This window comes from Staurois parvus, unplaced genomic scaffold (assembly GCF_062004578.1).
Source record: "Staurois parvus isolate SC_StPar_1 unplaced genomic scaffold, SC_StPar_1.0 ptg003009l, whole genome shotgun sequence".
Classification (NCBI taxonomy): domain Eukaryota; kingdom Metazoa; phylum Chordata; class Amphibia; order Anura; family Ranidae; genus Staurois; species Staurois parvus.
The window spans coordinates 17,539-40,935 of NW_028320805.1; the positions used below are offsets into that span (position 1 = coordinate 17,539).

The following is a 23,397-nucleotide window of genomic DNA, read 5'->3' on the forward strand; positions in this document are numbered from 1 at the left end:
TTGGGGTGACGTGAGACCCCATCGCTGTACCCCGAGAATGCTTATATCAATCACTGTTGTGTCATTCTCATCACATCAAGGGGATCCTGAAGGCACAGGAGTGCTGGGGGCCACTGGGGTCACTGGTGTGTATGGGGGTACAGTGTTGCTTGAAGCACTAGAGCTTTGGGGTCACTGAAGTGCACAAAGGATACAGAGTCGCTGGAGGCAGAGGAGCACTGCAGTCACTGGAGTGAACGGGGTACAGAGCAGGGGCGGACTGACAACTCCTGGGGCCCCCGGGCAATAGGGGATCATGGGGCCCCTGTGTCCTTGCCCAAACTCAAAAAAGCTTATGAAAAAGGTACCAGGGGCATCTCATGGGGCCCCCTACTGACCCCGGGCCCTCGAGCAGTGCCCGAGTTTCCAAATGGTCAGTCTGCCCCTGGTACAGAGTTACTGGAGGCAGAGGAGCACTGGGGTCACTCGAGTGAACAGGGGGTAAAGAGTCACTGGACGCAGGGGAGCACTGGGGTCACTGGAGTGCACAGGGGTTACAGAGTCGCTGGAGGCAGAGGAGCACTGGGGTCACTGGAGTGATCAGGGGGTACAGAGTCGCTGGAGGCAGAGGAACACTGGGGTCACTGGAGTGAACGGGGTACAGAGTCGCTGGAGGCAGAGGAACACTGGGGTCACTGGAGTGATCAGGGGGTACAGAGTCGCTGGAGGCAGAGGAACACTGGGGTCACTGGAGTGATCAGGGGGTACAGAGTCGCTGGAGGCAGAGGAACACTGGGGTCACTGGAGTGAACGGGGTACAGAGTCACTGGAGGCAGAGGAGAGCTGGGGTGACTGGAGTGAACGGGGCACAGAGTCACTGGGGTCACTGGAGTGCACAGGGGTTACAGAGTCACTGGAGGCAGAGGAGCACTGGGGTCACTGGAGTGATCAGGGGGTACAGAGTCGCTGGAGGCAGAGGAACACTGGGGTCACTGGAGTGATCAGGGGGTACAGAGTCACTGGAGGCAGAGGAGCACTGGGGTCACTGGAGTGATCAGGGGGTACAGAGTCACTGGAGGCAGAGGAGCACTGGGGTCACTGGAGTGATCAGGGGGTACAGAGTCACTGGAGGCAGAGGAGCACTGGGGTCACTGGAGTGATCAGGGGGTACAGAGTCACTGGAGGCAGAGGAGCGCCGGGGTCACTGGAGTGATCAGGGGGTACAGAGTCACTGGAGGCAGAGGAGCACTGGGGTCACTGGAGTGATCAGGGGGTACAGAGTCACTGGAGGCAGAGGAGCACTGGGGTCACTGGAGTGATCAGGGGGTACAGAGTCACTGGAGGCAGAGGAGCACTGGGGTCACTGGAGTGATCAGGGGTACAGAGTCACTGGAGGCAGAGGAGCACTGGGGTCACTGGAGTGATCAGGGGGTACAAGGTTTCTGGAGACACAGGAGCGCCGGGGTTCCTGGAGTGCACCGGGGGCTGAGATTAGGCGCAATGCTTGGCAGGGGACTGGGCCCCGGATCGCAGAACAGGTGAGTGCTGAACAACATAATCTTGTCACATGAAAAAACCGTCGCGCACAACTTCCTCCCGCCGCCCGCTCCATGTACAACGACGTGACGCACCAACACCCAATGCAGCCATTTGTTTTTTGTTGATTTACTTGATTTTTCCTTCTTTTGACCTTTTACCGCGGCCGGACGATTCCTGACCGATCTCCTTCCCTGACCGATCTCCTTCCCTGACCGATCTCCTTCCCTGACCGATCTCCTTCCCTGACCCGTCTCCTTCCCTGACCCGTCTCCTTCCCTGACCGCTCTCCTTCCCTGACCCGTCTCCTTCCCTGACCGGTCTCCTTCCCTGACCGGTCTCCTTCACTGACCGGTCTCCTTCCCTGACCGATCTCCTTCCCTGACCGATCTCCTTCCCTGACCGATCTCCTTCCCTGACCGGTCTCCTTCCCTGACCGATCTCCTTTCCTTGACCGATCTCCTTTCCTGGACCGATCTCCTTCCCTGGACCGATCTCCTTCCCTGACCGGTCTCCTTCACTGACCGGTCTCCTTCCCTGACCGGTCTCCTTCCCTGACCGATCTCCTTCACTGACCGGTCTCCTTCACTGACCGGTCTCCTTCACTGACCGGTCTCCTTCACTGACCGATCTCCTTCCCTGACCGATCTCCTTCCCTGACCGATCTCCTTCCCTGACCGATCTCCTTCCCTGACCGCTCTCCTTCCCTGACCGCTCTCCTTCCCTGACCGCTCTCCTTCCCTGACCGGTCTCCTTCACTGACCGGTCTCCTTCCCTGACCGGTCTCCTTCCCTGACCGATCTCCTTCCCGGACCGATCTCCTTCCCGGACCGATCTCCTTTCCTGGACCGATCTCCTTTCCTGGACCGATCTCCTTTCCTGGACCGATCTCCTTTCCTGGACCGATCTCCTTTCCTGGACCGATCTCCTTTCCTGGACCGATCTCCTTCCCTGACCGATCTCCTTCCCTCCAGGTCTGTTACCGGATCCTGATGCAGCTGTGCGGTCAGTACGGGGAGCCGGTGTTGGCCGTGCGCGTGATGCTGGAGATGCGGAAAGCGGGGATCGTCCCCAACGCCATCACCTACGGTTACTATAACAAGGTAACGTGCGCAGAGCTGCGTCTACAAACATTTCCTCCTGCTGGGTTGTCACTAAATCTTCTCCGTCTGTCACAGGCTGTGCTGGAAAGCAAATGGCCGTCCAGCAGCCAGAGCGGAAGACTACGCTGGGCCAAGCTGAGGAATGTGGTTCTGGGGGCCGCCCAGTTCCGTCAGCCGCTGCGGCAGAGGCATCCCAGCTCCCAGTCTGTGACGCAAAGCGAGGAACCGTCAGCCAGCAGGTCGAACGGTGAGAGAGGTCCAAGGCTGTTCTTTAGCCCAAATTTGCAACCCCCCCCCCCACTTCGATCAACTTTCAGGTTCAAAACATTTAGTTTTCCAGAAACATGTCTTTTGAGACCCAGTGACATCATCGCTGGGTCTTTCTGGTGGTCTGTAGTAAGATTGAGTTTGGTGAGAGGGGCCAGTAGGCATTCTATAAAGAACACATCCCAGGCATCCCTTTAGACATGCATGGTCCTCCCTGCTGGCCACAAGGTACTGCTGACTTTAGCTGTGCAATCTGCTGATGAGTTGCTTGATTACACTCCAATAGAGCGATCAGCAGATTGCACAGGTAATGCGTGCACCAGAAAATATGTTGCATGTTCTGGGTCTAATATGGACTGTGCGGCTCTTTTATGAGCAGCTCTGATTATAAATTGCTCCTGTCTTCACAGATCAATGGAAGGTCAAAAGCGCCACCGTGGAGCTCTCTCCTCAGCTCCACCTTCTGCGGCAGACCACCTGGGCCGGGCACACTAGCCGGGTGTCTGAAGACGGCTCGTCGGGGAAGCTGGTTAAGAGTTGGAGCGTCAGCTGTACCCAGAGCGATGCCTGCATGCTGGAAATGGGAGTGACGCACAGTAAGTCAACACGTCTCTGTCCGCTTTATTGATCTGCCTGTAGCATCCTGGACAGTGTAGGATGACCCCCAAAGCAGCGGGGCAGGCTAGCATTCAACACCACTGGGTGGGTCCTTGGCTTGTTGTAAAGTTGTTGTGCGCCAGTCACTCAACCTTTCAATAGTTTGTTCACTCAATAAACTCGTGGAGGTAGGGTGAGGGGCACAGGAAACCGAAATAGAGCAACATAAACCAGGCCCTCTAGTAGCAGCAAAGCCGAAAACGATCTTCTAATAGTACATGGCTCTCTAGTAGCAGCCCTTTAATATTGGTTGGCTCTTTTAGAAAAGACCATTTAAGCAGAGGTGCTGTAAAGGTAGCCACCTTCCTCTTCTAGGTTCTCTGAAGACATTCCCTCTGGGTAGCCACCTTCCTCTTCTAGGTTCTCTGAAGACATTCCTTCTGGGTAGCCACCTTCCTCTTCTAATTCCTCTGAAGATGTTCCCTCTGGGTAGTCACCTTCCTCTTGTAATTCCTCTGAAGACATTCCCTCTGGGTAGCCACTTTCCTGTTCTAGTTTCTTTGAAGGTCTCCCTCTGGATAGCTACCTTTCTGTTCTATTTTTTTTAAGACGTTCCCTCTGGGTAGCCATTTTTCTTCTCTAGTTTCTCTGAAGGCATTCAATATGGTTAGCCACCTTCCTGTTCTCTGAAGGCATTCCCTCTGGGTAGCCACCTTCCTGTTCTAATTCCTCTGAAGATGTTCCCTCTGGGTAGCCACCTTCCTCTTCTAATTCCTCTGAAGATGTTTCCTCTGGGTAGCCACCTTCCTCTTCTAATTCCTCTGAAGATGTTCCCTCTGGGTAGCCACCTTCCTGTTCTAATTCCTCTGAAGATGTTCCTTCTGGGTAGCCACCTTCCTTTTCTAGTTTCTCTGAAGACTTTCCCTCTGGGTAGCCACCTTCCTTTTCTAGTTTCTCTGAAGACGTTCCCTCTGGGTAGCCAACTTTCTGTTCTGTTTCTCTGAAGATGTTCCTTCTGGGTAGCCACCTTCCTCTTCTAGTTTCTCTGAAGACATTCCCTCTGGGTAGCCACCTTCCTCTTCTAGTTCCTCTGAAGACATTCCCTCTGGGTAGCCACCTTCCTCTTCTAGTTCCTCTGAAGACATTCCCTCTGGGTAGCCACCTTCCTCTTCTAATTCCTCTGAAGATGTTCCCTCTGGGTAACCACCTTCCTCTTCTAGTTTCTCTGAAGACGTTGCTTCTGGGTAGCCACCTTCCTTTTCTAGTTTCTCTGAAGATGTTCCCTCTGGGTAGCCAACTTCCTGTTCTGTTTCTCTGAAGATGTTCCTTCTGGGTAGCCACCTTCCTCTTCTAATTCCTCTGAAGATGTTCCCTCTGGGTAGCCACCTTCCTCTTCTAATTCCTCTGAAGATGTTCCCTCTGGGTAGCCACCTTCCTCTTCTAATTCCTCTGAAGATGTTCCCTCTGGGTAGCCACCTTCCTGTTCTAGTTCTCTGAACATTTTCCCTCTGAGTAGCCACCTTCCTCTACTAGTTTCTCTGAAGATGTTTCCTCTGGGTAGCCAACTTCTTGTTCTAGTTCCTTTGAAGACATTCCCTCTGGGTAGCCACCTTCCTTTTCTAGTTTCTCTGAAGACTTTCCCTCTGGGTAGCCACCTTCCTTTTCTAGTTTCTCTGAAGACGTTCCCTCTGGGTAGCCAACTTCCTGTTTTGTTTCTCTGAAGATGTTCCTTCTGGGTAGCCACCTTCCTCTTCTAGTTTCTCTGAAGACATTCCCTCTGGGTAGCCACCTTCCTCTTCTAGTTCCTCTGAAGATATTCCCTCTGGGAAGCCACCTTCCTCTTCTAGTTTCTATGAAGACGTTCCCTCTGGGTAGCCACCTTCCTCTTCTAATTCCTCTGAAGATGTTCCCTCTGGGTAGCCACTTTCGTCTTCTAGTTTCTCTGAAGACATTCCCTCTGGGTAGCCACCTTCCTCTTCTAGTTTCTATGAAGACGTTCCCTCTGGGTAGCCACCTTCCTCTTCTAGTTCCTCTGAAGACATTCCCTCTGGGTAACCACCTTCCTCTTCTAGTTCCTCTGAAGATGTTCCCTCTGGGTAGCCACCTTCCTCTTCTAGTTTCTATGAAGACGTTCCCTCTGGGTAGCCACCTTCCTCTTCTAATTCCTCTGAAGATGTTCCCTCTGGGTAGCCACCTTCCTCTTCTAATTCCTCTGAAGATGTTTCCTCTGGGTAGCCACCTTCCTGTTCTAGTTCTCTGAAGATTTTCCCTCTGAGTAGCCACCTTCCTCTACTAGTTTCTCTGAAGATGTTTCCTCTGGGTAGCCAACTTCTTGTTCTAGTTCCTTTGAAGATGTTCCCTCTGCGTAGCCAACTTCCTGTTCTGTTTCTCTGAAGATGTTCCTTCTGGGTAGCCACCTTCCTTTTCTAGTTTCTCTGAAGACTTTCCCTCTGGGTAGCCACCTTCCTTTTCTAGTTTCTCTGAGGACGTTCCCTCTGGGTAGCCAACTTCCTGTTCTGTTTCTCTGAAGATGTTCCCTCTGGGTAGCCACCTTCCTGTTCTAGTTCTCTGAAGATTTTCCCTCTGAGTAGCCACCTTCCTCTACTAGTTTCTCTGAAGATGTTTCCTCTGGGTAGCCAACTTCTTGTTCTAGTTCCTTTGAAGATGTTCCCTCTGCGTAGCCAACTTCCTGTTCTGTTTCTCTGAAGATGTTCCTTCTGGGTAGCCACCTTCCTTTTCTAGTTTCTCTGAAGACTTTCCCTCTGGGTAGCCACCTTCCTTTTCTAGTTTCTCTGAGGACGTTCCCTCTGGGTAGCCAACTTCCTGTTCTGTTTCTCTGAAGATGTTCCTTCTGGGTAGCCACCTTCCTCTTCTAGTTCCTCTGAAGATATTCCCTCTGGGAAGCCACCTTCCTCTTCTAGTTTCTATGAAGATGTTCCCTCTGGGTAGCCACCTTCCTCTTCTAGTTCCTCTGAAGACATTCCCTCTGGGTAACTACCTTCCTCTTCTAGTTTCTCTGAAGACGTTCCCTCTGGGTAGCTACCTTCCTCTTCTAGTTCCTCTGAAGATGTTCCCTCTGGGTAGCCACCTTCCTCTTCTAGTTTCTATGAAGACGTTCCCTCTGGGTAGCCACCTTCCTATTCTAATTCCTCTGAAGACATTCCCTCTGGATAACCACCCTCCTTTCCTAGTTTCTCTGAAGACATTCCCTGTGGGTAGCTACCTTCCTCTTCTAGTTTCTCTGAAGGCATTCAATATGGGTAGCCACCGTCCTTTTTCCAGTTTCTCTGAAGACGTTCCCTCTGGGTAGCCACTTTCTTGTTCTAGTTTCTTTGAAGGTCTCCCTCTGGATAGCTACCTTTCTGTTCTATTTTTTTTAAGACGTTCCCTCTGGGTAGCCATTTTTCTTCTCTAGTTTCTCTGAAGGCATTCAATATGGTTAGCCACCTTCCTGTTCTCTGAAGGCATTCCCTCTGGGTAGCCACCTTCCTGTTCTAATTCCTCTGAAGATGTTCCCTCTGGGTAGCCACCTTCCTCTTCTAATTCCTCTGAAGATGTTTCCTCTGGGTAGCCACCTTCCTCTTCTAATTCCTCTGAAGATGTTCCCTCTGGGTAGCCACCTTCCTGTTCTAATTCCTCTGAAGATGTTCCTTCTGGGTAGCCACCTTCCTTTTCTAGTTTCTCTGAAGACTTTCCCTCTGGGTAGCCACCTTCCTTTTCTAGTTTCTCTGAAGACGTTCCCTCTGGGTAGCCAACTTTCTGTTCTGTTTCTCTGAAGATGTTCCTTCTGGGTAGCCACCTTCCTCTTCTAGTTTCTCTGAAGACATTCCCTCTGGGTAGCCACCTTCCTCTTCTAGTTCCTCTGAAGACATTCCCTCTGGGTAGCCACCTTCCTCTTCTAGTTCCTCTGAAGACATTCCCTCTGGGTAGCCACCTTCCTCTTCTAATTCCTCTGAAGATGTTCCCTCCGGGTAACCACCTTCCTCTTCTAGTTTCTCTGAAGACGTTGCTTCTGGGTAGCCACCTTCCTTTTCTAGTTTCTCTGAAGATGTTCCCTCTGGGTAGCCAACTTCCTGTTCTGTTTCTCTGAAGATGTTCCTTCTGGGTAGCCACCTTCCTCTTCTAGTTTCTATGAAGACGTTCTCTCTGGGTAGCCACCTTCCTCTTCTAGTTCCTCTGAAGATGTTCCCTCTGGGTATCCATCTTCCTCTTCTAGTTCCTCTGAAGACATTCCCTCTGGGTAGCCACCTTCCTCTTCTAGTTCCTCTGAAGATGTTCCCTCTGGGTAGCCACCTTCCTGTGTCTATTAGAGATGCTGCCTGCAGGTAGTCATTTTCCAGAGTAGATTTCTTAGGCCTTGGGAGAGGCCCCAGCTAGAGCCAGGTCCGAAGAAGAAGAGCCTTTCTCACAGTGTCATCCTCATGAGTTAAAAGCCAGAGATGGAAGGACAAGACCCATCAAGACGGTTGCACCAAATATGTATCCTCTCCCCTCAGCTCTTATCTCTGGAACAAGCCCTTCAGTGATTGGCTAAGGCAGATAATTATTCATAACCCGATACCCCAATTGTTACTTCTCATACTAACTAATGGAGACAACCCAATGGCAGGTGGAGATAATCCATGGCCTGAGTTACGGAGATACTTAGCGAGCACAGAAAACCTACTGTAAACCAAGCTCTGGCTGGTCCCTACATGTTCAGTTTGGGTTTAGGAGGTTAGGTTATGGAAGAGTTTGGTTCCATTAGAAATATATGTTCTTACAAGTTGAAGGACACTGGAGCCTATCACAGCGATCTCTTCAACAACATAGCCTCCCAGTGCAGACAGGACTGTCCAGTCCATCGTTGCTGGAAGATGTTTCGATAACCCAGTCTCCAACCTCCCATCTATTTTCTCTTCTCAGCATCCCTAAAATATGTCCACTTTCTCTTTTCTTTCTCAGTGATGGAGGATCTGGAAGTAGAGAGGGTCACTACAAGGTCGGACATTAGCCCCTCACTAAGATCATCCATTAGGAGGACCTGCGGGACGCCCCTCATACTCCAACCCTCGGAAAACGGGAGCTTGTCGAACGTCAGTTACCTGACGGACGGGACGGGCAGCGAGACTGTGACCTCAGAGGAGTCCGAGCTCATTATGACCGAAAGTTCCTCAGAAGCCCTGACCAATCAGAGCCGCAGCGAGGACGAGGGATCCACCCACTCCAGAGACCCTTCCAGGAGGCGGAGTCTGGCTGGGAAGATCCAGCAGCTGCTAACGCCCTCCAGAAAGCCTTCCAGGTCCTCCATCTTCAAGAGGAGCGGACAGTTGGGAGAGGCCCCATCACCGTTGGCATTGGCAGAGCATCGTCATAGTTGGAGGAGCCAAAAGGAGAGTACCAGAAGACCCGAGTCCATCGCTTCTGAGGTGAGGTCCTGTGTGTGATGTATGGAACCTATAGACCGAAACTCCTCCGTTCTGTCCAAAGGAATGGAGGAACTACTTTGGTGGGATCACAGGATGGAGAACATTCAGTGTTATCAATGGTATGGCTTGGCCACCTCCTCGCCTTCGGCCTGTGATTGGAAAGTGAAGGAGCACCAGCAGACCAATGAGGTCATCTCTTTGCTCTCTTCCCCTGTCAGCATGTTCATGCAGTAGAGTTTTGATTGGTCCCAAGTAGCGGCCCGTCATCTCCTAGGCTTGGTTCTGTTCAGGAAGTTAGAAGAGGCTCATACCAAGTCATCAATAGTTAGAATCAAAAAATAAGCGTGTTCGGGAGGCGTGATTTTAAAAGTCTTCTCTTAAACTCCGCCCTCTGTAGAGCTCCGTGTCCTTGGGAAGTGAAGTGGACCTGACAGATTTTGCCATCCACCGATCTACCGACCGCTTGCTTGATGGAGGCCAGGAATCTCCTGCAGTGGAAGTAAGTTGCAAGACAGGTGCTCTTTAATTCGGCTGTGTAATGTCACCAGCCTTTGAATTTTGAGGGTATTTTCCTGACCACCAATAAATAGGATTACGTTCATCTTCCAGGTCATGCTGTCCAGCTGCTCCGCCTGTCCGGCCTGTCACTCCCTTGTTTACGACGAGGACATCATGGCTGCCTGGACGTCTGACGACTCCAACCTGAAGACCGTGTGTTCGTTCTGCGGGCAGCACTTCGTACCGTTCCTCAATGTCAAGATCACGGACCTGCAGAGAGAGCGGAGGTAAGGGCAGAGGGTACAGCTGAAGGGCCACCATAAGTAATCATGGGGCCTGTTTGATCTGGAGGTGCAAAGTATCAGCTATGTGCACCAGGGTGGTTGGGCTGGGCCTCCGTGGTGGTTGAGCCTCCGTGGTGGTTGGGCTGGGCCTCCGTGGTGGTTGGGCTGGGCCTCCGTGGTGGTTGTGCTGGGCCTCCATGGTGGTTGGGCTGGGCCTCCATGGTGGTTGGGCTGGGCCTCTGTGGTGCTTGGGCTGGGCCTCTGTGGTGCTTGGGCTGGGCCTCCATGGTAGTTGGGCCTCCGTGGTGGTTGGGCTGGGCTTCTGTGGTGATTGGGCTGGGCTTCTGTGGTGATTGGGCTGGGCCTCTGTGGTGCTTGGGCTGGGCCTCCGTGGTGGTTGGGTTGGGCCTCTGTGGTGCTTGGGCTGGGCCTCTGTGGTGCTTGGGCTGGGCCTCTGTGGTGCTTGGGCTGGGCCTCTGTGGTGCTTGGGCTGGGCCTCTGTGGTGCTTGGGCTGGGCCTCTGTGGTGCTTGGGCTGGGCCTCTGTGGTGCTTGGGCTGGGCCTCCGTGGTGCTTGGGTTGGGCCTCCATGGTGGTTGGGCCTCCGTGGTGGTTGGGCTGGGCTTCTGTGGTGATTGGGCTGAGCTTCTGTGGTGGTTGGGCTGGGCTTCTGTGGTTGTTGGGCTGGGCCTCAGTGCCTCATTATAGGGTCCACCCTGCTGATTCCACTGGATCTGGGGGTGCAAAGTATCAGCTATGTGCACCATGGTGGTTGGGCTTGGCTTCCATGGTGGTTGGGTTTAGCTTCCATGGTGGTTGGGTTGAGCTTCCGTGGTGGTTGGGTTGGGCTTCTATGGTTGTTGAGCTGGGCCTCCATGGTTGTTGAGCTGGGCCTCCATGGTTGTTGGGCTGGGCTTCTATGTTGGTTGGGCTGGGCCTCCGTGGTGGTTGGGCTTCCATGGTGGTTGGGTTGGGCTTCTATGGTGGTTGGGCTTGGCTTCTATGGTTGTTGAGCTGGGCCTCCATGGTTGTTGAGCTGGGCCTCCATGGTTGTGGGGCTGGGCTTCTATGGTGGTTGGGCTGGGCCTCCGTGGTGGTTGGGTTGGGCTTCTATGGTGGTTAGGCTTGGCTTCTATGGTGGTTGGGCCGGGCTTCTATGGTGGTTGGGCTGGGCTTCTATGGTGGTTGGGCCGGGCTTCTATGGTGGTTGGGCCGGGCTTCTATGGTGGTTGGGCCGGGCTTCTATGGTGGTTGGGCCGGGCTTCTATGGTGGTTGGGCCGGGCTTCTATGGTTGTTGGGTTGGGCTTCCATGGTGGTTGGGCCGGACTTCGATGGTGGTTGGGCTGGGCTTCCATGGTGGTTGGACTGGACCTCAGTGCCTCATTATAGGGACTGCCCTGCTGATGCCACTGGTTCTGGGGGGGCAAGATCAAAATCTGTGGGGGACACACCCCACCCCAGCACCCCCCTGGATCCAGCCCTAACATGTTTCCCCATAAGTACCCCATCCATGGTGTCTCCCCATACACTGCAGAGGGCTGCAACATGCACAAGGGCAGGGAGCTACCCCAGCTTACCTGGGACTGCACCTTGCTCCTCACCCCCGAAAAGGGCCCGGACCCTGTAGGGGTGTGGCCTTCCCCCCATCCCCCACCAGGGCCCAGTACAGCAGTTCAGAGATGTGGACAATCCAGGAGAGATTCCCCAACACCAGAAGGGAGGACGACTCTTCCCGATATATTCAGGTTCCTTGTGTCTCCTCTACTCCCCGCAGTACGTCTGATGGTTCCTCCGAGGTCTCCACTGATGGCGGCGCAGCGAGCCGCGGACCCGTCCTGAGCGACCGGTACCAGTGTTTGGTTCTGGATGAGGCGGAGTCAAGCCGGCATTGTAACGGGTTCCCCAGAGTCCAGGTAACGTTCCGAGAGGGAAATGATCTGGGTTGTAGTGTTACCCCTTCATGGCTGACAGGAGAGAGGATGGCTGATCGCTGGGGGAGAAGATTCAGGAAATGACTCCTCCCCCTTCTACAATGTTACAATGTACAGTCTGATCACTGGGGGAGGGGAGACTGAGGAAATGACTCCTCCCCCTTTTACAAAGTTACAATGTACAGTCTGATCACTGGGGGAGGAGACTGAGGAAATGACTCCTCCTCCTTCTACAATGTTACAATGTACAGTCTGATCACCGGGGGAGGGAAGACTGAGGAAATGACTCCTCCCCCTTCTACAATGTTACAATGTACAGTCTGATCACCCCCCAGCAGCGTCCCCGGGAGGCGGATTCGGAGATGGTGACGGTGGCGTACCTCTGCCCTTTGGTCCTCCGGAAGGAGGTGGAGAGCCTGCTGGAGAACGAAGGGAGCGACTTCCTGTCTCAGCCGGAACTGGTGAACAGTCACCCCATCATCTACTGGAACCTGGTGTGGTACTTCCAGCGCCTGGCGCTGCCCAGCAACCTCCCGCAGCTCATCCTGGCGTCCAAACACGTCCAGCAGCCCACACAGGTCAGTACTCATGTCAAAGCTTAACCCCTCCCCCCACCGCCTACATGACGGTCCCGCCGGCTCCCGATCATCAGCGGTTGGGATCTGTCATTGACAGCTCAGTCCCTGTACTGGGAGGATTAAAGGGTGCGTCCCTCTAACAGGGTCTTCACACCCCACTTTGGTGCTCCCGGTACAGCAATCCAGTTGTCAGACGGCTCCCAATCTCTAGTAATGACCAGGAGCCGGCGGGACCGGTTCCCGAACATGTGACCACTGGGATGGTCATGTGATTGGCCACTCGTTCCCGCCCCCGGCTATAAAGACCCTGTTATAGGGGAGACACAAGGCAGTCATGTGTTGTTGACGGTGACCCTTCCTCCCGGCAGATCCCGGACAACCCCCATGTGAGTGTGCGCCTGTTATGGGACGTCCTGGTGCAGGACCCGGACCGCTGGCCACCTATGTACGTCGTCTGGAAGCTGCACAGTGAGTATGTGGGATGGACGGGACGATCGTTCACCAGATTCTCAGGTACGGGCAACGAACTCCACCCGGCTGAGTCTGCTGCCACAGGTTCCATCCACATACCAGCCATTACACACAATGCAATTTGAAATCCTCCCTCCATCCTCCAAGTGTACCGGCTCCTCCCCTTTACTCTTGCGCAGGCGCACCGGCTCTTCCCCTTTACTCTTGCGCAGGCGCACCGGCTCCTCCCCTTTACTCTTGCGCAGGCGCTCAGGCTCCTCCCCTTTACTCTTGCGCAGGCGCACCGGCTCCTCCCCTTTACTCTTGCGCAGCTGCATCATCTCCTCCCCTTTACTCTTGCGCAGACGCATCGGCTCCTCTCCTTTACTCTTGCGCAGGCGCATCGGCTCCTCCCCTTTACTCTTGCGCAGGCGCATCGGCTCCTCCCCTTTACTCTTGCGCAGGCGCACCGGCTCCTCCCCTTCACTCTTGCGCAGGCGTCCTGGCTCCTCCCCTTCACTCTTGCGCAGGCGTATCGGCTCCTCCCCTTCACTCTTGCGCAGGCGTACCGGCTCCTCCCCTTCACTCTTGCGCAGGCGCAGCGGCTCCTCCCCTTCAGTCTTGCACAGGTGTCCCGGCTCCTCCCCTCCAGTCTTGCACAGGTGTCCCGGCTCCTCCCCTCCAGTCTTGCACAGGTGTCCCGGCTCCTCCCCTCCAGTCTTGCACAGGTGTACCGGCTCCTCCCCTCCAGTCTTGCACAGGTGTCCCGGCTCCTCCCCTTCAGTCTTGCACAGGTGTCCCGGCTCCTCCCCTCCAGTCTTGCGCAGGTGTCCCGGCTCCTTCCCTTCACTCTTGCGCAGGTGTCCCGGCTCCTCCCCTTCACTCTTGCGCAGGTGTCCCGGCTCCTCCCCTTCACTCTTGCGCAGGTGTCCCGGCTCCTCCCCTGGAATGAATCGGCTTCCTCTGATGTCACTGCACACTGGGAGTGTCTCACAATGTGCATCAGAAGCTGCAGCCGATCAGATAAAGCTCCGCCTCATTTCCTAGCTGGAGGACATCCAGCATCATCTAGTGCTCTCCTCCCCAGCCTAACTGTCCCTGGCCCCACCCCAGCATCACATGTGGGCGTTACCTATGTAAATACAGCCTGCCTAGGAACGCCCACTCCTCCAAACTATCAAAGCATTTAGAAATTTACATAACCCCTCCCACTGCGAGGGGATTCTTGGGAGGAATAGTGAGGGTGCTGTGAGGTCTTCAAGAAGCAATGTATAGCATCCTGCCAGCCCCTCCCACCAGCCATGATCCTTGTTCAGGCACTTCCTGTTATAGGGTGACAACGCTCTGTCCATGTTTTCCAGTTGTCCTCAAGCGTTGTCACCCTGTCACATGGTGTTCTGATGGAGACTACAAAATGTTTCTACACACATGACACAGACACAAACCGTTGTCACCATCAGAGGACCCTCCCTGACAAATGCCATCACTGGGGTGTATGGAGGCAGGAAGTGGCTGCGGAGAGGCTGCAGGAGATCAGCGGAGATAACGAGGTCAATGTGTGTCAGTGATGATCATGTTCCTCCCTTCCAGGGAACCTCCCCACACACCTCCAGGGGTGGCGCTCTCACTCCCACCCCTTCACCCTGGAGTTCCTGGAGAAGGTCCTGAACTTCATCGGTCTCTTCGAGGTCCATAAAGCCATCTCTCTGATCCTCAACGTCCTGCAGGAGCAGAACTCTCCCCCACAGATCCTGCAGAGGTACGGATCGAACACTCTCTGTGAGCACCAGGGTTCAGGGAGATGACCAGAGACTGCAGAGTACAGGAGATGACCAGAGACTGCGGACATAGTACAGGAGATGACCAGAGACTGCGGACACAGTACAGGAGATGACCAGAGACTGCGGACACAGTACAGGAGATGACCAGAGACTGCAGACACAGTACAGGGGATGACCAGAGACTGCGGACACAGTACAGGAGATGACCAGAGACTGCAGACACAGTACAGGAGATGACCAGAGACTGCGGACATAGTACAGGGGATGACCAGAGACTGCAGACACAGTACAGGAGATGACCAGAGACTGCGGACATAGTACAGGAGATGACCAGAGACTGCGGACACAGTACAGGAGATGACCAGAGACTGCGGACATAGTACAGGAGATGACCAGAGACTGCGGACACAGTACAGGGATGACCAGAGACTGCGGACACAGTACAGGAGATGACCAGAGACTGCGGACACAGTACAGGAGATGACCAGAGACTGCGGACACAGTACAGGAGATGACCAGAGACTGCGGACATAGTACAGGAGATGACCAGAGACTGCGGACACAGTACAGGAGATGACCAGAGACTGCGGACATAGTACAGGAGATGACCAGAGACTGCGGACACAGTACAGGGATGACCAGAGACTGCGGACACAGTACAGGAGATGACCAGAGACTGCGGACACAGTACAGGAGATGACCAGAGACTGCGGACACAGTACAGGAGATGACCAGAGACTGCGGACATAGTACAGGAGATGACCAGAGACTGCGGACACAGTACAGGAGATGACCAGAGACTGCGGACATAGTACAGGAGATGACCAGAGACTGCAGACACAGTACAGGAGATGACCAGAGACTGCGGACACAGTACAGGAGATGACCAGAGACTGCGGACACAGTACAGGAGATGACCAGAGACTGCAGACATAGTACAGGAGATGACCAGAGACTGCAGACACAGTACAGGAGATGACCAGAGACTGCAGAGTACAGGAGATGACCAGAGACTGCGGACACAGTACAGGAGATGACCAGAGACTGCAGAGTACAGGAGATGACCAGAGACTGCAGAGTACAGGAGATGACCAGAGACTGCGGACACAGTACAGGAGATGACCAGAGACTGCGGACACAGTACAGGAGATGACCAGAGACTGCGGACACAGTACAGGAGATGACCAGAGACTGCAGACACAGTACAGGAGATGACCAGAGACTGCAGACACAGTACAGGAGATGACCAGAGACTGCAGACACAGTACAGGAGATGACCAGAGACTGCGGACACAGTACAGGAGATGACCAGAGACTGCGGACATACTACAGGAGATGACCAGAGACTGCAGACACAGTACAGGGGATGACCAGAGACTGCAGACACAGTACAGGAGATGACCAGAGACTGCGGACACAGTACAGGAGATGACCAGAGACTGCAGACACAGTACAGGAGATGACCAGAGACTGCAGACACAGTACAGGAGATGACCAGAGACTGCAGACACAGTACAGGAGATGACCAGAGACTGCGGACACAGTACAGGAGATGACCAGAGACTGCGGACATACTACAGGAGATGACCAGAGACTGCAGACACAGTACAGGGGATGACCAGAGACTGCAGCATCAGATACAATGTAAATGATATAACTGATACATTGTTGTCTCTCTTCCTTTAGGGGGATCTACAGGGAGATGTTACTTCTCACACTTGCTGCTCTGGGGAGGGAACACATGGATATAGGTGAGTGCCCCGCCCCCCGTAGCACTTCCTGCCCCGCCCCCGTAGCACTTCCTGCCCCGCCCCCCCAATAATAGCGATTATTTGAAGAAAAAAAAAACAAAACGGAATTAAAATGTCGTTTTCGTCCCTCAAACAGCCGCGTTCGACAGCAAGTACAAGACGGCGTGCAAGAAGCTGGGAAACTCAATGGGGAAGGAGGAACTGCGCAAGAGGCGGGCCCTGCTCCCCGGGGCCAAAGGCTTGGACTGCCGCAAGACGTTTGGCGCGACACTGGAATGCTAGGCCCCGCCTCCATCGCCTGCTGTTTTGAAAGTGCAATATATTGAAGAGGAGAGGAGGGGTCCTCATCAAAGACTGGATGGGGTGAAGGGATTGGTGACCCCCGCGGCCTGACGCAAAAGGGGAGGAGCAGAGCGCAGACGAGGAAAAGCTCCACTAACATCCTACACCGCCCTCTCACCCTCGCTGTCTGCCCACTCACAGGCTGGAGACACAAGCCCTTCCCCCTGGGAACCGAAAACGCCACCATCGATCACAAAAACCAGCGCATCTCGCCGAACCCTCCCCCATCGCGTACGCAGCGCCAGGAATGGGGGGGGGGGGGGCGCGCCCAACCAGAATTCTCTCTCCACGCCTTCAAACGTCTTTTAATGCTGCATTGAAAACTGTGGGGGCGGGGCTTTAGGGTTCACGTTCTGCTGAGAACCCCAAAGTGTTCCGCGGGGGCAGGGCCAGATGCCAAAGGAATTTTCGTTGTTTTTTTTAGGTCAAGACGCACGATCAGGTTTATGTGCTTGTAACATTTTTAATGCTACGTTGAAACTGTAAGGGGCGGAGCTTTAGGGGTTCACTCACGCCGAGAAAAACTGTTCCGCGGGGGCGGGGCAAGACGCCAAAAGAAATTTTATTTTTTCAGTATTTCAAGGCCAAGTTGATGCGATTCGGATCACAACGCCTGTAATATTTTTAATGCTTTGTTGAAACTGTGAAGGCGGAGCTTTAGGCTACACTTTACTTCTGCCGAGAACCCCACAGCGTTCTGCGGGGGTGGGGCAAGATGCCAAAGGAGATTTTTTTTTTTTTTTTTTTTTAAATTTCAGTATGAAGAGGCCAAGGTGAGCGATCACAGTAATTAAATGCTGATTAAAGGGGGTGTTTTGTCCAATGAGGATTGAAATACAGGGCTGCTAGGTCTTCTGAAAATGCTACTCGCCTGGCTGTGTGGGGGTGTGGCTGTGTGTGTGGGGGAGGGGGCCCAGCACTTCACTGACCTGGCAAGAAAATCCAGAGACCGTCTGAATCGTTTCTATATTTGTTGTGCGTGCTTGACCTGAATCGTGTGCAGGACGGCCAGGCAGCCGGCATTTTCAGAGCAAGCTTCGCAGCCTACATCATCACCCAATGACAGATTTCCTACAAGGTTCTCATTTTATTTCAGGTTCAGGATTGCATGCTATCATTTATGCGAAAACAGCCCTATTTCCTTTTGATGTTTCTCCTCGTGGGTGGAGCCTGACGTGTCATGGATCATTAGATCCACCCCTGGGGAACATTGACAGCTGCTAAGTCGTAAAAACACAGTTCCCGTTGCGGCTACTAGTTACTGGTCTCTGACCTCCCACCCGCCGCTGTCCGTGACTTGATTTTCATGCCTTTACTTATGCTAAAAAGAGCCCCACCTACAGTTAATTATTCTCCTCATGGGTGGGGCCTGAGATGTCACGGATTATGAGATCCGGCCCTGGAGGACAATGACAGATGCTAAGTAGTAAAGATGCAGCTAGCTACAGTCTGACTTCCCACCTATCAGTAGTTCAGCTCTGGAAGCAGCTTGGCTTTAATGCCTTTATATATGCTAAATAAGCCCCACCCCTATTTAATGATACTCCTCGTGGGTGGAGTCTGACATATCCTTGATTATGAGATCCACCTATTGGGAACCATTGACAAATGCTAAGCAGTGAAGACGCGACTTCCATTGTGTCTGAACTTCCATTGTGGCCTTTGACCTCCCACCTGCCAGTAGCTTGGCGTTCATCCTGTTACGAATGCAGAAAAAGCCCCACCTCTGTTGAATCTCCTCGTGGGTGGGGCCTGACAAGGCATGGATTATGAGATGCACCTCCTGGGAAAACATTGATAGCTACTAAACAGTAAAGACGCAGCTTCCATTGTGTCTGCTAGTTACTGGTCACTGACCTCCCATGCAGAAAAAGCCCCTCCTCCATTTATTGATTCTCCTCATGGGTGGGGCATGACAAGGCATGGATTATGAGATCCACCTCCAAGGAACATTGATAGCTGCTAAACAGTAAAGACGCAGCTTCCATTGTGTCTGCTAGTTATTGGTTTCTGACCTCCATACGTCCAGTAGCTTGGCTTTCATCCTATTACTTATGCAGAAAAAGCCCCTCCTCCATATAATGATTCTCCTCGTGGGTGGGGCATGACATATCGTGGATTATGAGATCTACCTCCAAGGAACATTGATAGCTGCTAAACAGTAAAGACGCAGCTTCTCTTGTGTCTGCTAGTTACTGGTCACTGACCTCCCATGCGGAAAAAGCCCCACCTCCATTTAATGATTCTCCTCGTGGGTGGGGCATGACATGTCATGGATTATGAGATCCACCTCCAAGGAACATCGATAGCTTCTAAAAGTAAATTTTCCATTATACTGCTAGTTATTAGGCTCTGACCTGACTTCCGTAGATTCAGGACAGGTGATTGGGTGGGGGGGTGGAGCTAACTGTGGACAGCATAAGTCTGCACAAAACGTAGTCACATTGGCTCCTCCTACATTTAAAAATGGCTTCGCCCACGCCCAAACCCCCCTTTTAATCTTGCTCACAGGAACAGATGTAAAAAGCCGTCCAATCGTTTGAGCCAAGGATCGGTCTTCCAAAGATGGCCGCCACGCTTACCTCTGCCAAAGCCGCGTCGTTCCGTGCCCCGCGTTGTCGTTCGGCGCTGTGGCTCCGTGTCTAAAGGGTCGCTCCAGAGGCGGGTCGCACCCACAGTCCTTATGTCTCCGCCCACCCAGCAGAATCTTAAAGGGGAGATCCCCCCCCCCGCGGGACATAAGAGGTCGGTGATGGTTTCCTCCTGCTGTAATCCACCTACAAGGGAATTTTTTTTTTTTTTGAGCACATGACCCTCTAATTTTGTTTTTTTAACTGTTCGGGGTGTTTTTGCGCCCGTTTGAGCTGCGTTTGGTTTTACGTTGTCAGTATTAACAGATTTGTATATTTTTTTCCTTTTTATTTATTTAATGTATGTGGGGGTGTCGTCCTGCGAGGGTGCCGGCCCAGGAGACGTCATCACGTCTGCCGTGCAGTATTACTCAGTTGGGGTGGGGAGGCTAAGCTGTAGAAACTCCTCCCCTCCCCCCCTTTTTTTTTTTCATTGTGGTATCTTCCTAAGTTGGCCACACCCCTTTCAATCTGGTTGTACAATCTCTATGTTCTGTGAGAGCCCACCTCTCCAATCGTGGCCCTTGGGAGATCGTCCAATCGGATTGAGACGTGTGCGGTCGGCTCACCTGAGACTGTGAGTTGGGGGGAGGAGCTCCGCCCATAGTAGCATCTTTGTACAGATTTTTTTTTCATCAATCTCATGTTTACGTCTCGTTTTCCCGTTTTTGCAGATTTTATCCTCCGTCAGTCATAAAGGGATCTTCTGTGTTTTACTTCCCGGCTCCGGGCCCCCCGGGCGCCTTCCCTTCCCCCGTAGTGTTCAGTATTATGTCGGGGCGGGGGGGGCACTTTAAGTCTGGAGCTTTTTATGTGTCAGACGTTGCTGGAAATAAAAAGTATTTGCTTCATTTTTATTTGTGGTGTGTGTTGGCTTGGGTGAGGGGGGTGCCCCTTTAAGAAGAGGGGGGTGCCCCTTTAAGAAACGAATGACTACACCGAGGCCCAGAGAGGCATGTGAGCCACCAGTGCTGTCTGGGGTGGGGGGCGGGGTCACCACACCTCTGTGTCCCCACCAATACACACCTGGAACTACAATGCCCCTTCCCCACTGCACACCTCCCTCTTTCCAGTGTGTCCCCCTCCCCCCATCACCCCTGGCTGGCAGTGCTCCCCAATACCAACATTCTCACCCTCTAATTGGCCCCAAATCTCAGCCTGTGAAAAAGCAGCCGATGTGTTCCCAGCCCCGCCCCCCACCGCCCCCGTGGTCCAAAGAGGGAGGTTGCACGGATTCAAGTGCAGTCCCACTTGGTGAGAAGCTGGGGGGGGGGGGTGACACAGAGAGGGCGGGGTCACCACAGCATTGTAGTTCCAGGTGTGTATTGGTGGGGAGACGTTATAATTGGGCGTGTGGTGGTGGGGGGTCTTTGTAGTTGCGTGTGAAGGGGGGAGGGTTATTGTAGTTCAGGGTTTGCAGTAGAGGAGGGGCATTTTAGTTGGGGGTGTGAATTAGGGGAGGGGCTGAGTGTTCAATGTGGGAGAGGCATTGTAGCTGGGAGTGTGTGGTGGGGGGAGGGTATTGTAGTTGGGGGTGCAGTGGGGGAGGGTATTGTAGTTGGGGGTGCACAGAACGAGGGGCATTATCTTTGGGGGTGTTCATTTGGAGGCTGGGGCAGACTTGTAGTGGGGGTGGGGTGTTGTTGCTGTGCAGTGGGGGAGGGTCATTACTGGTAGGGGTGCAGTGGGGGAAGAGGCATTATAGTTGGCGTCTGAATTTGGGGGGGATTAAAGTTGGGGGTGGGGTCTTGTAGTGGGAGGTGTGCAGTGGATGACAGCTATTATAATTGGGAGTGCAGTGGGGGAGGGCTGTTAGAATTGGGGGTGCAGTTGAAGTGTATAATATTTAGGGGTCCAAAAGGAGAGGGGCATTATAATTAGGGTTGCAGAGGGGGAGGGGCATTATAATTAGGGGTGCAAAGGGGGAGGAGTATTAGAATTTGGAGGGTTGTCCTGCACTAACCTTAGCCCCGCCCCGGATTTGGCTCCTGGAGGGCTGGAAGGGGGCGTTAGCCAAGACAGGTTCTCTTTATCGGGGGGAGGGGCTGACTTGCAGGGGGCGGTCTCGGGTGTCGCTCAGAAGCCGAGATTCCCAGCCTGTCACGTAAAGCCCGCCTTCTGTCACTCGATATCTGCATAATTATCCCATTGGTGGAGTCACCTGTCTGACAAGGCTCAGCTCCGCCCCCTGCGTCGCTTCTCCAAGGAGCCACCAATCCCGGCTGATCCCGCCCATAAAGCTCCTCCCACCGCTCCTCACTCAAGCTCCCTCCATCTTGCGCCGTCTGCCTCCTCCGCCAATCCTCGGCCTCTCCGCGGACCTGTGGGCGGGGCTCCGCCCCCCTTGGCTCTCCTCCAATCAGAGTCATTGTTTGCGGGTGCCGCAGCCAGAGCCGCGAGGAGCCCGGACACGGCGGCCAGGTGAGCCCGGGGATCGGCGGCCTATAGCGGGGGGTCCTGGAGGATAGGGGGCCTAACAAGGCCGGAAGACGGGGTGGTGTGTGCGGCTTCTCTGCGGAGCTCCGGGGGGACGAGCGGACCGAAGAGCCGGCCTCTGAGCCTGACAGGACCTGGGGGCCCCGGGGGAGGCCGGGGGAAGGGAAATACCCTCACCGGGCGGTATATACCGAGCGATAATCACCGATGGGGGGGGGCAGGGATGAGTATGGGGGGGAGAGGACTGTGGGGGAGGGGAATCATATACTGAACATTATAGAGGGGGGAGGGGAGGAGAATGGAGAAGAGAGGAGTATGGAGGAGGATGCAGAGGAGAGTATGGAGGAGAATGTAGAGGAGAAGAGTATGGAGGAGAATGCAGAGGAGAGGAGTATAGAGGAGAATGTAGAGGAGAAGAGTATGGAGGAGAATGTAGAAGAGAGGAGTATGGAGGAGAATGTAGAGGAGAAGAGTATGGAGGAGAATGCAGAGGAGAGGAGTATGGAGGAGAATGTAGAGAAGAGTATGGAGGAGAATGTAGAGAAGAGTATGGAGGAGGATGTAGAGAAGAGTATGGAGGAGAATGTAGAGAAGAGTATGGAGGAGAATGCAGAGGAGAGGAGTATGGAGGAGAATGCAGAGGAGAAGAGTATGGAGGAGAAATGCAGAGGAGAAGAGTATGGAGGAGAATGCAGAGGAGAGGAGTATGGAGGAGAATGTAGAGAAGAGTATGGAGGAGAATGTAGAGAAGAGTATGGAGGAGAATGTAGAAGAGAAGAGTATGGAGGAGAATGTAGAGAAGAGTATGGAGGAGAATGTAGAAGAGAAGAGTATGGAGGAGAATGTAGAGAAGAGTATGGAGGAGAATGTAGAAGAGAAGAGTATGGAGGAGAATGTAGAGAGGAGTATGGAGGAGAATGTAGAAAAGAGTATGGAGGAGAATGTAGAGAAGAGTATGGAGGAGAATGTAGAAGAGAAGAGTATGGAGGAGAATGTAGAGAAGAGTATGGAGGAGAATGTAGAGAAGAGTATGGAGGAGAATGCAGAGGAGAGTATGGAGGAGGATGTAGAGAAGAGTATGGAGGAGAATGTAGAGGAGAGTATGGAGGAGGATGTAGAGAAGAGTATGGAGGAGAATGTAGAAGAGAAGAGTATGGAGGAGAATGTAGAGGAGAAGAGTATGGAGGAGAATGTAGAGGAGAGTATGGAGGAGAATGTAGAAGAGAAGAGTATGGAGGAGAATGTAGAGAAGAGTATGGAGGAGAATGCAGAGGAGAGGAGTATGGAGGAGAATGTAGAAGAGAAGAGTATGGAGGAGAATGTAGAGGAGAGGAGTATGGAGGAGAATGTAGAGAAGAGTATGGAGGAGAATGTAGAGAAGAGTAATGGAGGAGAATGTAGAAGAGAAGAGTATGGAGGAGAATGTAGAGAAGAGTATGGAGGAGAATGCAGAGGAGAGGAGTATGGAGGAGAATGCAGAGGAGAAGAGTATGGAGGAGAATGTAGAGGAGAAGAGTATGGAGGAGAATGTAGAGGAGAGTATGGAGGAGAATGTAGAAGAGAAGAGTGTGGAGGAGAATGTAGAAGAGAAGAGTATGGAGGAGAATGTAGAGGAGAGGAGTATGGAGGAGAATGCAGAGGAGAGGAGTATGGAGGAGAATGTAGAGAAGAGTATGGAGGAGGATGTAGAGAAGAGTATGGAGGAGGATGTAGAGAAGAGTATGGAGGAGAATGTAGAGGAGAGGAGTATGGAGGAGAATGTAGAGAAGAGTATGGAGGAGAATGTAGAGGAGAGTATGGAGGAGAATGTAGAGGAGAGGAGAATG

At 53.1% G+C, this 23,397-nt stretch overlaps 1 protein-coding gene across 3 annotated transcripts in view; it reads left to right on the top strand.

Annotated features, from left to right (window-relative positions):
- Nucleotides 1–19,986, top strand: part of DENND4B (DENN domain containing 4B) — a 36,841-nt gene extending 16,855 nt beyond the window's left edge. Inside the window, exons 16-27 of one of the 3 annotated variants that reach the window (XM_089667083.1) lie at nt 2,490–2,618; nt 2,694–2,865; nt 3,296–3,481; nt 8,427–8,890; nt 9,288–9,389; nt 9,500–9,675; nt 11,447–11,585; nt 11,939–12,181; nt 12,550–12,649; nt 14,222–14,390; nt 16,099–16,163; nt 16,300–19,986. In XM_089667083.1, the coding sequence (XP_089523209.1) occupies nt 2,490–2,618; nt 2,694–2,865; nt 3,296–3,481; nt 8,427–8,890; nt 9,288–9,389; nt 9,500–9,675; nt 11,447–11,585; nt 11,939–12,181; nt 12,550–12,649; nt 14,222–14,390; nt 16,099–16,163; nt 16,300–16,445 (2,091 nt within the window). In that variant the 3' untranslated portion in view covers nt 16,446–19,986. Of the gene's footprint in view, nt 1–2,489; nt 2,866–3,295; nt 3,482–8,426; nt 8,891–9,287; nt 9,390–9,499; nt 9,676–11,446; nt 11,586–11,938; nt 12,182–12,549; nt 12,650–14,221; nt 14,391–16,098; nt 16,164–16,299 lie in introns of all 3 variants that reach the window. The other 2 variants (XM_089667084.1, XM_089667082.1) reach the window with 2 other exon arrangements.
- The last annotated feature ends 3,411 nt before the right edge of the window (nt 19,987–23,397 follow it).